The sequence below is a fragment of the Erithacus rubecula genome, assembly GCF_903797595.1.
Source record: "Erithacus rubecula genome assembly, chromosome: 11".
Classification (NCBI taxonomy): Eukaryota; Metazoa; Chordata; class Aves; order Passeriformes; family Muscicapidae; genus Erithacus; species Erithacus rubecula.
The window spans coordinates 8,882,835-8,897,866 of record NC_136663.1 but is presented as its reverse complement, the minus strand read 5'-3'; the positions used below and the strand labels follow the sequence as shown (position 1 = coordinate 8,897,866).

The 15,032-nt window shown below is 55.2% G+C and overlaps 1 protein-coding gene across 1 annotated transcript in view; it reads right to left on the bottom strand.

The window, feature by feature from the left end:
• Positions 1–1,532: 1,532 nt before the first annotated feature.
• The window catches only part of NMUR1 (neuromedin U receptor 1), a gene marked incomplete at its 3' end in the record, with an annotated part of 36,840 nt that continues 23,340 nt past the window's right edge, over positions 1,533–15,032 (bottom strand). The window contains exons 2-3 of the mRNA XM_079315295.1: positions 3,183–4,079; positions 1,533–1,921 (exon numbers count right to left, since the gene is read on the bottom strand). Coding sequence (XP_079171421.1) covers positions 1,533–1,921; positions 3,183–4,077 — 1,284 coding nt within the window. The 5' untranslated portion in view covers positions 4,078–4,079. The remainder of the gene's footprint in view (positions 1,922–3,182; positions 4,080–15,032) is intronic.

Below are 15,032 nucleotides of genomic sequence, written 5' to 3'. Positions count from 1 at the left end.
GCTCAAGCAAGCCCCAGGCTAGCCCACGTTGAGCAGAGGCATAGCCATGTGAAGCTGAGCCAGGGGAGCCTCCAGAGCTGGCTGTGAGGGAGTTGGGGTTGAGTAAGTTGTGCAAAACAAGAGCTCAAACTGCTTGGGCAGTCCCTCAGCTCCCATTTCAGATGCTCAATATTTCATCCTGCAGGACCTGGTGTACACAGGGAAGGCAGCAGCATTGATCTCAGACGGGAAATCGATGGGTCCTTCCAGCCTGGGAGAGCACGACCAGCCAGCCCACGCTCCCTGGCATTTCTGTGACATTTCCAAGCCCTGTGTCTGGGGAAGGACTGATGGCCATGGCTCCAGAGGCAGCTGTCCCTCTGCAAGGGCCCCAGCCCAGCCTGAGAGACCAGGAAAGGTGCAGGCATTCCACTCGTGCCCTCCCTGCCGTGCCTCAGTGTCCCTGCACCTGCAGACCCAGCACAGCAGCAGAGCCCCTGGGAGATATGGTGAAACACCCCTGGTGTCCATCACCTGGCACATGGCCCATCTGTCACCCTCCCCTGGAGCACAGCCTGGGTTCAGTCCCATGCTGGGAGCAGAGCTGTGTGCTGGGAGACACAAGCAGAGCACAAATCAGGCCAGTGTTTTTTTTAATTCTCAATGAGGCTCAGCCCATGCAAGGCAGGGATGGAGGGGATGCTCCCCACATTCCCCACCAGTTCAAGTGACCATGGTAGGCAGAGGGAAAAGAGACTGGCACCTACTACATGCTGCTCATAGAGGGGAAAGGGGAGCATATTCACTTGACACAGACACTCATGGAGCTCTGCTTTGGCACTACAGACAGCCTGGAGATCTCTTTTCCCCATATTTTTCCCCCACAAACTCCAGCTCTGAAGGGAGCAGCCGTGCTCATTCTCTTGCCCTCAAAGGGATGGGAATACAGGGCATGAGAAAGGCTGGGAGCAAGGAGCTGTACCAGCACCCTGCAGCCAGGCACTGAAGAGATGTGCCAGAAAATCAGGGTCACATTGGTGCCAGAAAATCAGGGTCACATTGGTGCCAGACAGGCCTGAAGAGGTCCCAAGACAGAAGGCACCCACAGACCGTTTTTTCCCCATGGGTATTTCCACAGTTTCATGCAAAGCTCTGGTCTCAGCCCAGGTGCAAGCACCTCTGGGGGTACCCATCCATCCCTGTGTCCCAAAACAGCCTGGGATGCCTAAGCCCCCAGCTCCAGTACCTGAGGGTTCACCCCACTGGGCCAGGAGGGATGGAATATTTTTAGGGATCGCTGACATATCCTTGACACAGAAGTCAGCTGTCCCCACACCACAAGGGGTGCCCTGGCCTTGGCCAGGCGCGGTGCTGAGGGCAGTGGGATGCATTGCAAAGCATCCAGGGCACACTATGTGATACAGCCAGCCTTTCCCTCCCAGGGGGAGCACAGAGAGGCAGGGACCCCTCCATCCCTCCCGCCCCGCTCCCCAGCACAGGATGAGTGCCACAGTCCGATGGGTGCTGGCGGTGAGGAGAGCTGCTCCCACTCTTCAGCAGAGGGGCATCGCCTGCTCGCTGCGCAGGTGGCCCAGCTGCAGCTGCGGCTCGGCGAGGGGCAGGGCGCAGGAGGCGGGCGCGGGCTCGCACTCGGTGCTGCGGGAGGCGCTGCGGGTGACGCTGCGCGACGAGCGGCGGGCCCAGGGCGGGCGGCGGCCCCGCCGGCACAGCGCGCCCCGGAACGCCTCCCGGAACCGCGTGGACATCAGGCTGTACAGGATGGGGTTGGCGGCCGAGCTCAGGTAGAAGAAGACGCCGGAGATGATGTGGACGTACTGGAACATGTGGAGCATGCTGCTGGTCCAGGTGGAGACAAAGCTCCAGACGAGGCGGTCGGTGTGGAAGGGAGCCCAGCAGATCCCAAACACCACCACCAGCACGACTGCGGGGAGACAAGGAGCCGGTGTTAGTGCGGGGATGGGGATTACCAACCCCACAGAGATCTCCAGTCCCTGGCCCCATTTCAGCTTGGGCCATAGCAAAGAAGCACGAGAGAGAGGAAGAAGGGAAAGGTCCCCTCAGTGCCTTCTGGACTTGCCATGGAAGGGCTGGAGGTCTGGACAGGATCTCCTCCCTCCACCTTCTGCTAGTGCTACTTCAGACCCTTCTGTGCTGCACTCCTTCAGCAGGCAGCTGGCCCTGTCACAGCCACACAGCACAGCTGGGGGACTCACTCTACTGCTGGCATCCAGCCTCCCAGAACCTGTCTCCTTCACCAGCAAAGTCCAAGGAGCACGAGCTATTTGAGACCTTTCCTTGTGCCCTGGTTTTGATTTGGTTGTTTTGTTTTTGTTTATTTTTGTTTGTTTGTTTGTTTGGTTTGGTTTGTTTTATAACCCAGCTCTGCTGATGGAAAGGAAAGGGTGTAGGTATGTATATGTACAGGTAGTCCTGGGGTCCTCTGCCATACCCATGCCACAATGCATCTCTGCAGCATGCAGAGACAGGTCACCCTTTGTCCCCAGCCCAGCCCAAGTGCCTTGGAAAGCAGAGTAACCACTTGTCTGGGAGGTGGTGGAGAAGCAGCCCTCACCCTGCTGTTGGACTGGGCTGGGCAGTCTGCCATGGCTGTGCCATCACGGGACTGGGAGCGTGGGGAGGTCAGCGTGCCGGGGAGAGGCAGCTACCCAAGGACAGCCAGCTCCCAATCCAGGGAAGGGGGCCAGAGACTCTGGGAGCTGTGCTGGGGAGAGGAGCAAGTGTGAAGAGCAGTGGGAAAGAGGATGTTTCAATGCAGCCTTGGGTCACTGCCCCGTTAGAGTCACAGAGGCTGTGGGGCTGGGCAGAAGTGCTGCCCGTCTGGGAAATCCCACCACTGCCACCAGCATTTGAGGTCTGGCTGGAGGAATGGGGAGCGGGTCCCCCCATCCCAACACAACTCCTTTCTCTTTTTCACCCGACTTCCCTCAAGGAGAGGGTATGGTATAGCTTGGAGGGAGCTGGCACAAACAATCCTTACTGCTGGACTAGAATCACCAAATCTGCCTTTGCCCCAGTATGCTGCAAGCCAGATCCACAGCCTTCCTCTGGGATAACCCAGCCTCGGTTCTCTGGACTGTCTGTGACTCAGTTTCCCCCCAGCACCGTCCCAACACAGCCTTGGGAGATCCACCCTCGCTCTGCCATCCCCAGCACCTACTCACACAGCATCTTTGTGACCTGCCTCCTCTTGACTTTCTTCTGCCTCTGGGTGTCGTGGCAGTTGCGGCCGCTGCCAGTCTTGGCTCCCAAGGCTTCCAGCATCTTTTCTTTCTTGAGCTGCAGGCCAATAAGAAGGTAGAGGACACTGATGGTCCCCATGGGCAGGAAGAAGAAGATGATGGTGGTGACCTGGATGATGAGATTGTAGGTCAAGCGTGGTTTTACCAGGGTGCAGATCTCTGAGTCGGGCACCCGCCCCCGTCCTGGCACGTAGAGAGGCTGCAGCCCGTGGAGGCTGGTGTTGGGGATGGAGCAGACGACTGACAAGACCCAGATGGTGACAATGACCCTCCTGGCGTGGTTCCTGGTCACCACATACTTGGCTTTGAGCGGGTGCACCACAGCGATGTAGCGCTCCACGCTCAGGGCTGTGACGTTGAGGATGGAGGCGAAGCAGACGGCCTCAAAGAGCAGCGTTTTGAAATAGCAGCCGCTGGCCCCCAGCAGGAAGGGGTAGTTGCTCCACATGTCGTACAGCTCCAGTGGCATCCCCAGCAGCAGCACCAGCAGGTCGGACACGGCCAGGCTGAACAGGTAGTAGTTGGTGGGTGTCCTCATGAACCGGTGCCGCAGGATGACGATGCAGGTGAGGGTGTTGCCCACAGCCCCCACCAAGAAGATCAGCAGGTAAATGACACAGACTGGGACAAAGAAGTTGGACCGTCGAGGTCCCAGATACTTGTCCCGCAGCTGCTCCTCTGTCAGGTTGGCATCCTTAGGGTCGAACAAGGTCTCTGGGTGAGTCCTGTTGCTGAGATCGGGGCTGATGGGCTCCACAGGGAAGTCTTGCTGAGGCAGAGGGAACTCGGAACTGGAGCAGTTGACATAGGGATTCATGGCTGTGGAGAGATGGAGAGGTTTGCGAGATGCTTTCCCAACTTATCTGCTCCCCCTGCTCCTGCTGTCCCTCTCCCCGCTGGTGTCAGGGTGCTGGGATTCTGCTGATCACTAGGGCTCTGCACTCTCGCACCCATCCTGCCCCAGACACAGCCTTTCCTTAGGGAAATCACGAAGTCTCCACCTAAACTCCCTCGGGCTTCCCAAGTGCTTCCTGCCCAATTTCCTGTCCATGAACAACCCTGGCAGCCCCCCAGTCCACCTCAGCCCCTTTGCCCCATCAGGGGAATGTCAGCAGGGCTGTCCCCTTTTCCTGCTCTGCTTACTGAGCAGGATACACCCCCAAAAAGCCAGCCCCAAAAATCTCTCCTGGCCGCAATTGTACCAGATATGTAGAAGGGCTGGCAGGGCAACCAATAAAACAGCCAGAGGGAAAATTGATCTTCCAACATGATAAGGACTTACGTCTTGTTGGGAAACTCCAGATGAATGCTGAGGTCCCACCACCCCTGCGCCGGACAGGGTCAGGGCTGGGAGGGAGCGTGGGAGGGGATGGAGACTTCACTGCCTTAAGAGGCAGGCAAATGAAATCCCGCCGCTTCTTCCCCCTCGGAGCTGAGCTCGGAGAAGCCGCCTGCCCTTATCCACCTTCTCCGTCTCGTCCGCTGTCAGCTGAGAGGTTGGGGGCTGTGCCAGGGGGCTTCCCTTCCCACCGCTGGCCAAACAAATCGCGGTGCCGAGACCCTGCCCCTGTCAGGGGCTGGCTCCTTATCTGCAAAGCAGCGCTGCCAAAAAGCTGCCCTTCAGAAAGAGGAAATAACGTTAAGGTAATAAACTCCATTGACTCTGAGAGTCCCAGGGGAGGGTGGCACAGGCGTCTCCTGCCCCTCCGGCAGCCTTCGCAACGCCGTCATTTGTCATTTGCGTGGTGTCGGCGGTGAGTAAAGCATCATTTACCATCGATCAGCCCCGCGGCCGCCCTGGCGCCGTCCGGCACGGGAGCCTGTGCAGCACCGGGCTCATCTCGGGGAAACGCAGACGGACCCAGTGGCTTCCAGATGTGCAATCCCTGGGTCACCCGAATCATTCATTCCCCGTGAAGCAGGTGACTCCAGCCGGCTCCTGTCACACTCGGGGGCACAGGAGGAAGTTCTGCGCTAGCAGCATCGCCCCGTGCTCCGCGTCCGGCTGAGCTCCGTGCCCGTGTCCGGTGTCTGTCCGCGCTCCTGTCCGCCTGTCCTCCGTGCCAGGAACACGCACTCCCTCCGCCGCGGCGCAGACCCGCGCACACACACGGAAACTTACAGTGAACTAGTAATCAGATACCTTTGGATTCCTGGGGTTTGGGGACAGGAATTCCCACGGTTTGGGTCTTAAAATTCCAAGGATTTTGGGGCTGAAATTTCCAGGATTTTGAAGCTAAAATTCCAAAGATTTTCCGGCTTAAACGCTGAGAGTTCTAAGCCTGGAATCCCCAGGTTTTTAGGGGCAGAATTCCTGGGGTTTGAGTAATAACATTCGGAGGATTTTGGGGCTGAAATTCCCAGATTTTCAGGGCTGAAATCCCCGGGATTTTGTGGCTGGAATCCCAAGGGTTCAGGGCACACGTGTGCACACACAGACCCACTCACGGCTCCCGAGCCCCACGGACGCGTGTCAGGGCTGCGTGTCCCCGCTCCGCCCGCGGCTCCTCTCTGCTCCTCGGGCTGGGCCGGACCGAGACCCGCCCGGGCTGGAGATGCCCACGGGCTGATGGAGATGCCCACGGGCTGACGGAGATGCCCACGGGCTGACGGAGGTGCCCACGGGCTGACGGCTGCGGGGTGGGGGATCCGCGGCTCCGGGCTCAGCTGCGGGGCTGGCAGAGCATCGTTCCAACTCCGGCACTGCCACCTCGGGCGACAGCACCCTGGGCACGGGGACACGCACCGCTCCCTTCATCCCCCCCGGGGGTGGCAGGGCACAGGGGGAGGCGGTACCCCCGGGGATGACACCGTAAAGGGCTCTGGCATCCCGGGACTTTCCTTCTGCCCACCCCGCCACCATCCCACCCTGCACAGAGGCTGAGCTGAAAGAGCCCCAGCAGAGCTGAATTCCACCAGGGATCTTGGAGAAGTGACCTGGAGAGACCTGCTGCCAGCCCCATGCAGGCTGAGCCCCAACACAGCTCCCAGCACTGCTGAGCCTGGTGCTTGTGGCCAGGATTTGAGGATTTGGTGGTCTCCAGCACCAGGACACAGTCCCTGGGGTCCTGCATGGCCCAGCCCTCCAGAGCACGCAGCAGATGGAGCAGTACCACTCCCTCCTCATTGATTTTGCTCAAAGAAATTCCAGAACAGGCAAGGAATTACAGGACAAGATCAGCAAAGCCCTGGGCTGTCTTGGTCACCCTGACCTGGCCCTACCTATGCTCCCTGCAGCAAAAAAGCATCAAGCAGAAGGGAGCAGGCAGGGCAAACACTGAGCCTTGACTTGCCTCAGGAAACCATTTTTTCCCCCAGAGGGGAGGAACTGCTGAAGCCAAAGGCCTGGAGAGTAAATGAGTGTACACAAGACATTACTTGAGGGAAGAAATCAACAAGCTGGAAACTGTCTGAAACTGGGAGAGAGAAGGAGAAAGGTTGCTGCCTGTTCCTATGGAAGTGAAGAATAGAAACTTCATCCCCTCTGGGGATGGAGACACAGTAAAACAGGGTTATGGCATAGTGCTGGTGACAGCTGGGACAGGACAGAGGGACAGCAGCTGGATGGTGCTGGCAAGGGCTCAGCAGGGCTGTTTCAGCAGATGCCAGGATGGGTGACAGTGCCAGGGAACTGGCACGTTGCAGGTCACACACCCTGGGTGGCAAAGCTACAAACAGCAAGTGATGAGGCAGGGATTTCTTTCCCTGCCTCCAGATTGTGCACAGGCTGTTTTCCCTGGGGGATGCCCGAGGCAGGGAACAGATCTGTGCCAGTGCAGAGGCACAAGGAGCCTCAGCATGAGCTCATTTCAGGGATTACAACATGGAGAGAAGCATTCCGGAAAAATCTCACTCCCTTCCTCATCTGTCTCCCTCTGTTTTCTGACTGCCCTGATGAGCCCAGCCACACACAGTCAGCTCCCAGAGCAGTCCCAGCCTATTCCTCTTATCAGGTATTTTATTTTATTAACTCTGCCTGGGGGGGTAGCAGGGAGGATGGCCAGCTGCACACCAAAACCTGCTCCTCATGGTCTGTGAGCCACAGCCCAGCCCTCTCCATGGCCAGAGCCCCTCTGGGTTAGGCTGGAAGAAGACAAGCAAGGACACCAATGAGGCTCCTTTGTAACCCCAGTTCCAGCCTTCCCCCTGCTCCCTGCTGTACACCCATCCCTCCCAGAGGTCCAGCCAGGGCAGGGGCTGTCCCTGCTGGCAGCTGGCTCCCCTCACAAGTGGATTAAGCTGCCACACAGAAGAGCAAGGCTCAGCTCTGCAGCTGGAGGATTAAGAAGCCAAAAGAGAAAACAAACATCAGTTTCAAGGCTTGAGAGTCACAGCCCTAATAACCTCCTGCATCTACTTCTGGCTGCTTTCAAGAGGGCATCACAGTAACTGCAGGGCAGCCCAGCACAGCCTTGTGGAACTGTCTGTGCTCTGTCCCTATTTCTTCCTGAATTTTGCAGATTTAATTAAGACCCTCTGGTTCTGAACATGTAAAGCCACCAAGCCACAGAGTGACATTGAATCCAAGAGGGAAACTGAGGCACAGACAGTCCCTTGTCCCCTCCCTGCTATCCTGCAGCAGGCAAGAGCCCCTGAGCTGCATTCTGCTGCCACAGAAGGAAGCAGATGAGCAGCCCCTTCTCAGGATATTTCTGCAGAAAATATTTCAGGGCAGGGATAACAAGCACTGACAGAACAGGGTCATGAAGCTTTTGGGCAAGAATGAACCCTCTCTCCTCGGAGAGTAAGCAAATCTTTTTGCCATGGGGATGCAAAAGGGGCTTCTCTCTCTGCTGGGAGCTGCCTACTCAAAGTTACCCCTCTTTGGTCACCTGGAGATGACAAGCCTAGAGGATGTATTTCAGAGAGCAAGAGGATGCTTTTTGTAGATCTCAGGGCCAGGAAGAACCACACAGACCCACAGGGCACCAAACAGGCCCAGATCTGGAGAATTTTGCACAGACAGATCAGTGGGGTGGCCTTTTCAAAGCAGCCCTGCTGTGTGTTACCCAGCAGAGCCCACCCACCCATGCTTGTCTGTGTGGGACACCCTCCTGCAATAAATTCTTAGCCATCAATTTCCTGTGCATTTCTACTAACTAACTCTCCAGAGGCCTTTTTCACTGTGTAACAGCTGTACCTATTCCCAAAATTCTCACCTCAGCATTTTTACCTTCTCTTTCCCTCTCACACAGCCTAAGCAGGTGACATCTTAACCTCTCACAACACTGGCAGTTGTTTCTAGATCTCCAAATCCCCTTTTCTGAGCTGGTGATAAACTGGCCAGCACCTTTTCCAGAGTGCAGGCATCTGGCAAAGGAGCAGCACAGAGCCTTTGCTCCCCTGGGGCAGCTAACCATGTTCCAGGCTGGTGTCCTACTCACAGCCTGGCATTTCTTACTGCAGCAGCTTCTGTACCTAGAGCCCCACAGCTCATCTGAGGAATAGCTGGGGAGGGATGTTTCTCCTCTACTCCAAATGAGGCTGAAGGAAGCAAAAAAAAAAAATTTAAAAAAAAAAATTCAATATTCACTGGGGTTAAAGCAATCATCTTTCTAAGGAACAGCAAAATTGGTCTCTGCTCCACAGCTTGTGTCCCCTGGGTCTGCTGAGAGGACAGGGCAGGCACTCTGAGCAGGTATTCAGGCTCTGTGGCAACCACAGTTTTGCTAATGAGGGCCAGCACAGACTTGAAGTGCTTTTTCACCTGGCAGGAGCACTTTTGCCATTATGCTGAGTTACCCAGGGCTGCTGCCTTGGCCGTGCTCCCTGGGCACTGATGGAATTGAATGAGGGCTGGCTGCAAGTCAAGCCATCCTGACAGGAACCTGCACAGCCCCAGCTCTGTGCCCTCCACCCAGCACAAGGCTAGGGACCATGTTTTTTTGCTGAGGTCAGAATGAATCACCCAAGATCAAAAAAGGATCAGATTTTTTCACCCCAAGCTGTGGATGTGTCTGTTGGCCAGGGCTTTGCTACGAGCACATTGTTTCCCTGCCTCCCTCTCATCCCTCCTTGGCTCCTGTTTGATGCTCTCCATGGCACCATGCAGGGCCATCAGAGGGGCAGAGCCAACACTGGGGTTGCAATCAGCAGTGGAGAGGGCATTTTGTACCTGGAGAGGGCAGATGCAGCTGCAAAAGGAGGGTGTCTTGTGTGCTTCAGTCCCACACTAAGGGCAGAGCCATCACCACCTTTTCCTTAAACTGAGAAAGTCAAGCTTGGGGAGGGTGAGAGGAGCCCAGAGGTCCCAGGGCTGCAGCAGAGTGCTCTGCCAGCCCCAGAAGCAGCAAGGAAGCTGTGATGGAAATCCCTCACCCTGGCTGAGATCTGCTCCCTGACAAAGCTGTGGCACACTCGGTGGCAGGAGGGACTCAGCCAAAGCCTTTCCCTTTGCTCAGCAGCAGAGCCAAGCCAGGGGACACCCCAAGGAGCATTTTGCCAGCTGAAAACATCCTGGCCAACACATGATAAGCTTGGGACCACCTCATCTACAGCAAGTCCATCTCCAAAATACATTTCAATGGAGCATGGGTCTAGGGCATTTTACCAGGCACCAAGAAGTCACTTCATGGCTTTATTTGTTACTTTCCAAGTCTCCTCCTTTTTGAGTTATCAAAAATAACTACATGGCACAGCACAGGGATGGCCTCTTTCCCCTCCCCTTGGTTCAGAGCCACTTGGCACTCACAGGTTGATTTATGGTGGCCCCAGGCCTCCCAGGATTGATTGCCAGGACTTGTTACATCTCCCACTGGGCCATGGCAGATATTAATTCCCTGCCTATGCACAGCTCTCAGCACCCAGTTCATGTCTTTAAATGTGCCTGGGAAGAGGTTTTCAGCTGGAAGGAAAAACAGCTGCTCAAGCTCTGCAAAACCTCATTTGCAAAGAACACGGGGTGAGGAAATGACATCTCTGGAATGGGATCCCATTTGCCATGTAGTGACTCACTCTCCAAGCCAAGATCAAAACCTCCAGTCATAAAGAAACCCCAATCAGCTACAGCAACATCCCAGTGAAACATGAGCATGGCAGCAAATAGAGATGCAGGATAGAGAGAGAAACTCATCACAGGAACTGCAGCACTTTCACAGGAATTTATTTGAAAATGAGCATCTCCCAGGTCTGGCATGGGACAGGGCTGAGGGGCAGGACCATGGGGGTGGCAGGGATGAGGATGTGAGAGCCTTGTTCTTCATGATGACACCCCCAGATGACAATTGAATCCTCATTAATGACATTACACTATTATGTGTCATTAATGATACCACATTAATGACATTAATGGCACCACGTTTTTCCTTATTGCTTTGTTATCTGCAGTGCAACAGCTGAAACTGGGGAGGGTGGGAACATCTTACACTAGCTATTGGTACTTTTGCTGCTCCACTGGAAGAAAAAAAGGGCTGGGGTGCACCTTACCCGTTGAAGAATACCACACTCTGCTCCATGTCCTGTGACAGGATTTTACTCTGAGTCTCAATTTCCAGGTACCAATAAACTTCAGGGCTGTACCTTTCCACTCTTGTTTTGCATCCAAAAGAAATTCAACTAAAAAAAAAAAAGTGGGACACGTGCAGATGTTCATTTTTTCCATCAGGAAGTTTATGCTGCATATGGAGAGAATTGAAGCTCAAAGAACTTCATGAGCTCTCAGTAATATAGAAACTTCAGCATGAATGAAAGTTTACTTAGCTCCAGGAGGAAGAAATTATGCCACAAATGTAAATAAACAGCCTGAAACACTCTGTGCACTGAGAGAAGAAATCTAGCAAATTGGTTGCAAGGTTCATCTCCAAGCACAGGCAGCAAATGGCACCTAAATTTGTGAGACAGCTGCCAGCAGTGCTGCTGTGTGAGAACAGGGCATGCTCAGGCTCCAGTGGATCCAGCCCCTTCAGAAATTTGTGGTGTTTTGGTGCCAGCAAATTGGAGCTGGATATGAGGAGAGCTCCCAGCTCTTGTGTAACCTGCCTGCCCATCCCTGTGGATCAGGGAGAAGGGATCATCAGAGGCCAGGGAGACTGAAGCCTCCAGGAGTCTGATTTTTGCTCCAGGATGGATCAGATATGTGACACCAGGATGGGCAAGAAGCAGAACTGTGATAAATGTCATGGGCTGGGCTTTCCCTGCACCTGTCAGGGCTGCCAGCATCACCTCACCCCCTCCAGCAGCGAGGGGAGGTCACTCAGTGACACAGGATGGGCTGAACAAGCAGCCACAGGGCCAAGGCACATCAGCCTGGTTATGGTGTGACATGCAGTGATGGGGACACAGGCACTGGCAGCTCAAACAGACAGACTCAGGATGGGAGGTCCAAATGACACCCACCCCAGGGGACCACAGCAAGATACCAGAGTCATCCTGCCCTTAATTGAGAGCAGGGGTGTGGGAGTCCAGGGTTTTTCCCTGGCTCCTTTGGGGGGGTGCAAAAACCCCCCTGGCAGACCCCTCAGAGACCCCTGAGTGCAGCCCAGGAGCTGCAGGGGCTGGATTTGACTCCCTGGGAGAATCTGCCCACATTGAGAGAAGAGACACAGAAAATAATGATGAGTAGAGTGTAAATTAGAATGTTAGAACGTAGATAAATTGGTTTTCTTGAATGTTTATGATAAGGGACACGTGGCCAAGATGGAGAATTTGGGGGGTGAACACCTTTTCCTCCTTCTTCTCCATGTCATCCATGTTGGGTGACACATTGGCCTCTTGGATTGGTTGGGGTCAGGGCTGGACCATTTAATAAAATTGTATTGTATTAGGAAAATTTTGTAAACATGTAATACGTAGTACTAACTATATAAGATAAGCCCTGCCTTCACCAGGCAGATTCCACTATGTATGCCAGGCTGAGCAGACCGCTGCTGGCCAGGCAAAAGGTCCCAGAGATAAGAGATCATAAACAGTCCTTGGAAAAAGAGAAAACCATCTCCAGCAGTCTCTCTTCGGCAGCTTTGGGGAAAACCAGGGTTTGAACCACCTTCGTGTCCCTCTGGGGTGATCTTAGGGCAGAGGAGGAACCCCAGACTGGGACACAGGGGGTGGAAGATGATAAGGGATGACATTTTCCTCTAAGTGGAGGCACTATGTGGAGAGACTCTCAGCCTGATTTTCACACTCTGAAGGAAACTGGAAGGAATAATTAAACACCCCACCTGCACCCACTAAGGATAACCCTAAACCCACATCTCACAAGCACAACAGGTCCAGCCAGTCCAGTTCCCCTTTCCAGCAGGATGGTGATGAGTGGGTGAAAGCCATCAGACAGATAAGAAAACTCCCAGTGCTGTCCAGTACAACCCTCGAGCCAGGGAATGGGCTCTGGTGTGGCAGCACAGCTCTGCTGCCACCACTTTTCAAACCTGGAGACAGCAGCACCTCTCCCCTGCCCCATTAGGCCTTTGTCCAGGCTTCCTCCAGCCTTTTATAGTCCTGGTACCACCTGCACCAGGGCAGGCTGAGCAGCACCTGGGCAGGAATGGGCTGGGCTGGGTTAACCCTACACTTGCCAGCCCCCTAATGCCACCCACACCAGCAGCTCTAGAGCAGAGGGTTTGGGACAGCTCTGCATCCACATGCTTCAGCTGCCCTGTCCCACCCCATCCCACCACTCTCCTATGCCTCAGTTTCCCTTTGTGTTCCTGCCTGCCACAGCAGTTCTAAGGAAATTCCTGCTTTCTCCTCTCTTCCCTCCTTGAAGTGTTTCCCAGAAGAACAGGCAACTTTCCCAATTTCAGCTGTCTCACCATGAGACCTAGGACATGCCCACCCTGCTTCCAGCATCTCTGGGACTGCTGTGAAGAGCCTGCAGCACAAGCTCAACCCACAGAAGTGTTTTCCTCCTGATGGCCATGTAGGGGTTTCACAGCCTCTCACAGGTGTCTTGGCCTCTGGTTGCTTCTGTGCCCCAAAATCTCCAAGAGCCGAACATTTTCAGCCACTTCACCAGGAAGTCAGGATTAAATGCCAGGTCTGGCTGGGATTTCCTCTCCTTGTCTGTGCCAGACTGCTCTGGCAGCAGTGCTCAGTAGCAGCCTGGCACTGTCTGCCTGGATTTGGCCCAGATCCCGTTTATTCCATGATTTTCCCTGGCTCACAGCCTCTCCACTTCTTGTTGACACTGTGGCAGCCTCCTGCTTTCAGCCCCAGCCTCTAATGTGCCCAAAATGTCCCTCATTCAAGGGAAAGGCTGGAGCTCTCAGACCTCCTGGCTGATGAAGAAAGCAGCAGTTTTCAGTGGAAAGCAGGAATTGGAGATAACTTTGGTAGATTACACACATGGTCAAAATGTGGCACCTAATTCACTCAGGACTGGTATAAATCCCCTTCAACATGGCTGCTACTAATGATGGGCTTTAAATAGACGAGCAAATGCTGGAGAAATGGGAGGGACTTTCCTCTGACCTCATAATGCATTGCCTGAGATATTTCTTCTCTGACTCTCCCTCCACCCGTCTCCCATCCCCATCTGGCAGGTTATTTCCATCCTGCTCCCTTTTCTCACCAACGTGTCCAGCAGTACCCAAACCTGTGGAACGACGAGGTGTGAATGGGAAATCTCCTGGTGCAACGCCACGAGCCGACGTTCCAAAAGCACCAGGAGCATCATTCCAAACCCTCCCTTTGTGGTGCCTGGCGTCTGCGTTAATTTAGGCTAACTGCATCCAGCATAGAGCGATTGGAGCACAGATGCTTCACCGGGCTCTGAGTTTGGACGTGGTGCCGGGTGATGGTCTGGACTGCGGGAAATCCCCTTGCAGAGGTCTGGGAACACCCTCTCTGCTGCCTCAGCCGCTGTTTTCCGATGTGTCCGGTCCCAAATTCCCTGCACAGGCGGCTGGGCTGGAGGAGGGCTCTGGAGGGGGGGCAGTCCCGGGACAGGGATGGCTCACGGAGGGACAGACGCGGGATCTCTCTGCGGTGTGCAGCGGCTGGAAGGAGGTTTCGGGGCATTTGCAATCCGCACGGAGGGGTGACAGTGACAATCCCCGGGCGCGATCCGCGTCCTTTGGGCTCCCTCTGCTGGGAGCGCGGGGAGCCACGGGGCACCGCGGGCCGGCCGGGATGGGGCTCCCGGGCACGGCAGGAACGCGCCCGGACCGCTCATTGCAGCCCCCGGGACCCCCGAGGCCGGGCGCGGGGGATGAGCTGGCATGGTGACCTCCGGGGAAAAGGGGGTCTGGAGCACATCTGGGCTTGTCCATGGAGAGGTGTGGGGGATCTCCTGGAAAATGGGCAAGAAGGAATATTAAATGGGGGGAGAAGGGATGTAAAATCTAGAGAGAAAATTTGCATGTGGCAGAGAGCCTCTGTTGAGGCTTGGGGGACAGAGCAGATTCCCCCAGTCCCATCATATCTTTCCATGTCTGGCCACCTGTGGTCGTTTGTTTACCCCTTTTCCCTTGCCCAGCGGCTTGGGGGATTCTTCCCCAGATCAGCAGTACTTGACCCCTCAATGTAGTCACATTTTGGGGGTGGTCACAGCAGATGGGGTACAGGAATGGGGTTGATGGGCTGGGGAGGAAAGGCACAGCACTGACGGCTGAGCGGGAGATCCAGACAGTGAGCAAGATTTTGGGAGACTTGGGGTGGTGGGAGTGGGACAAAAACTCTTTGGTGTTTGGTACAGCCTGGGGGAGCAGCATTGTCAAGCTTGGTCTCCCCACCAGGGAAGGGGACAAGGGGCTCGTGCAAGTGTCGTGTGTCCACACGGTGGCACCAGACCCGGAGCAGTGTCCCCAGACATGGCGACATGGCAGGGCACTGTCCCTG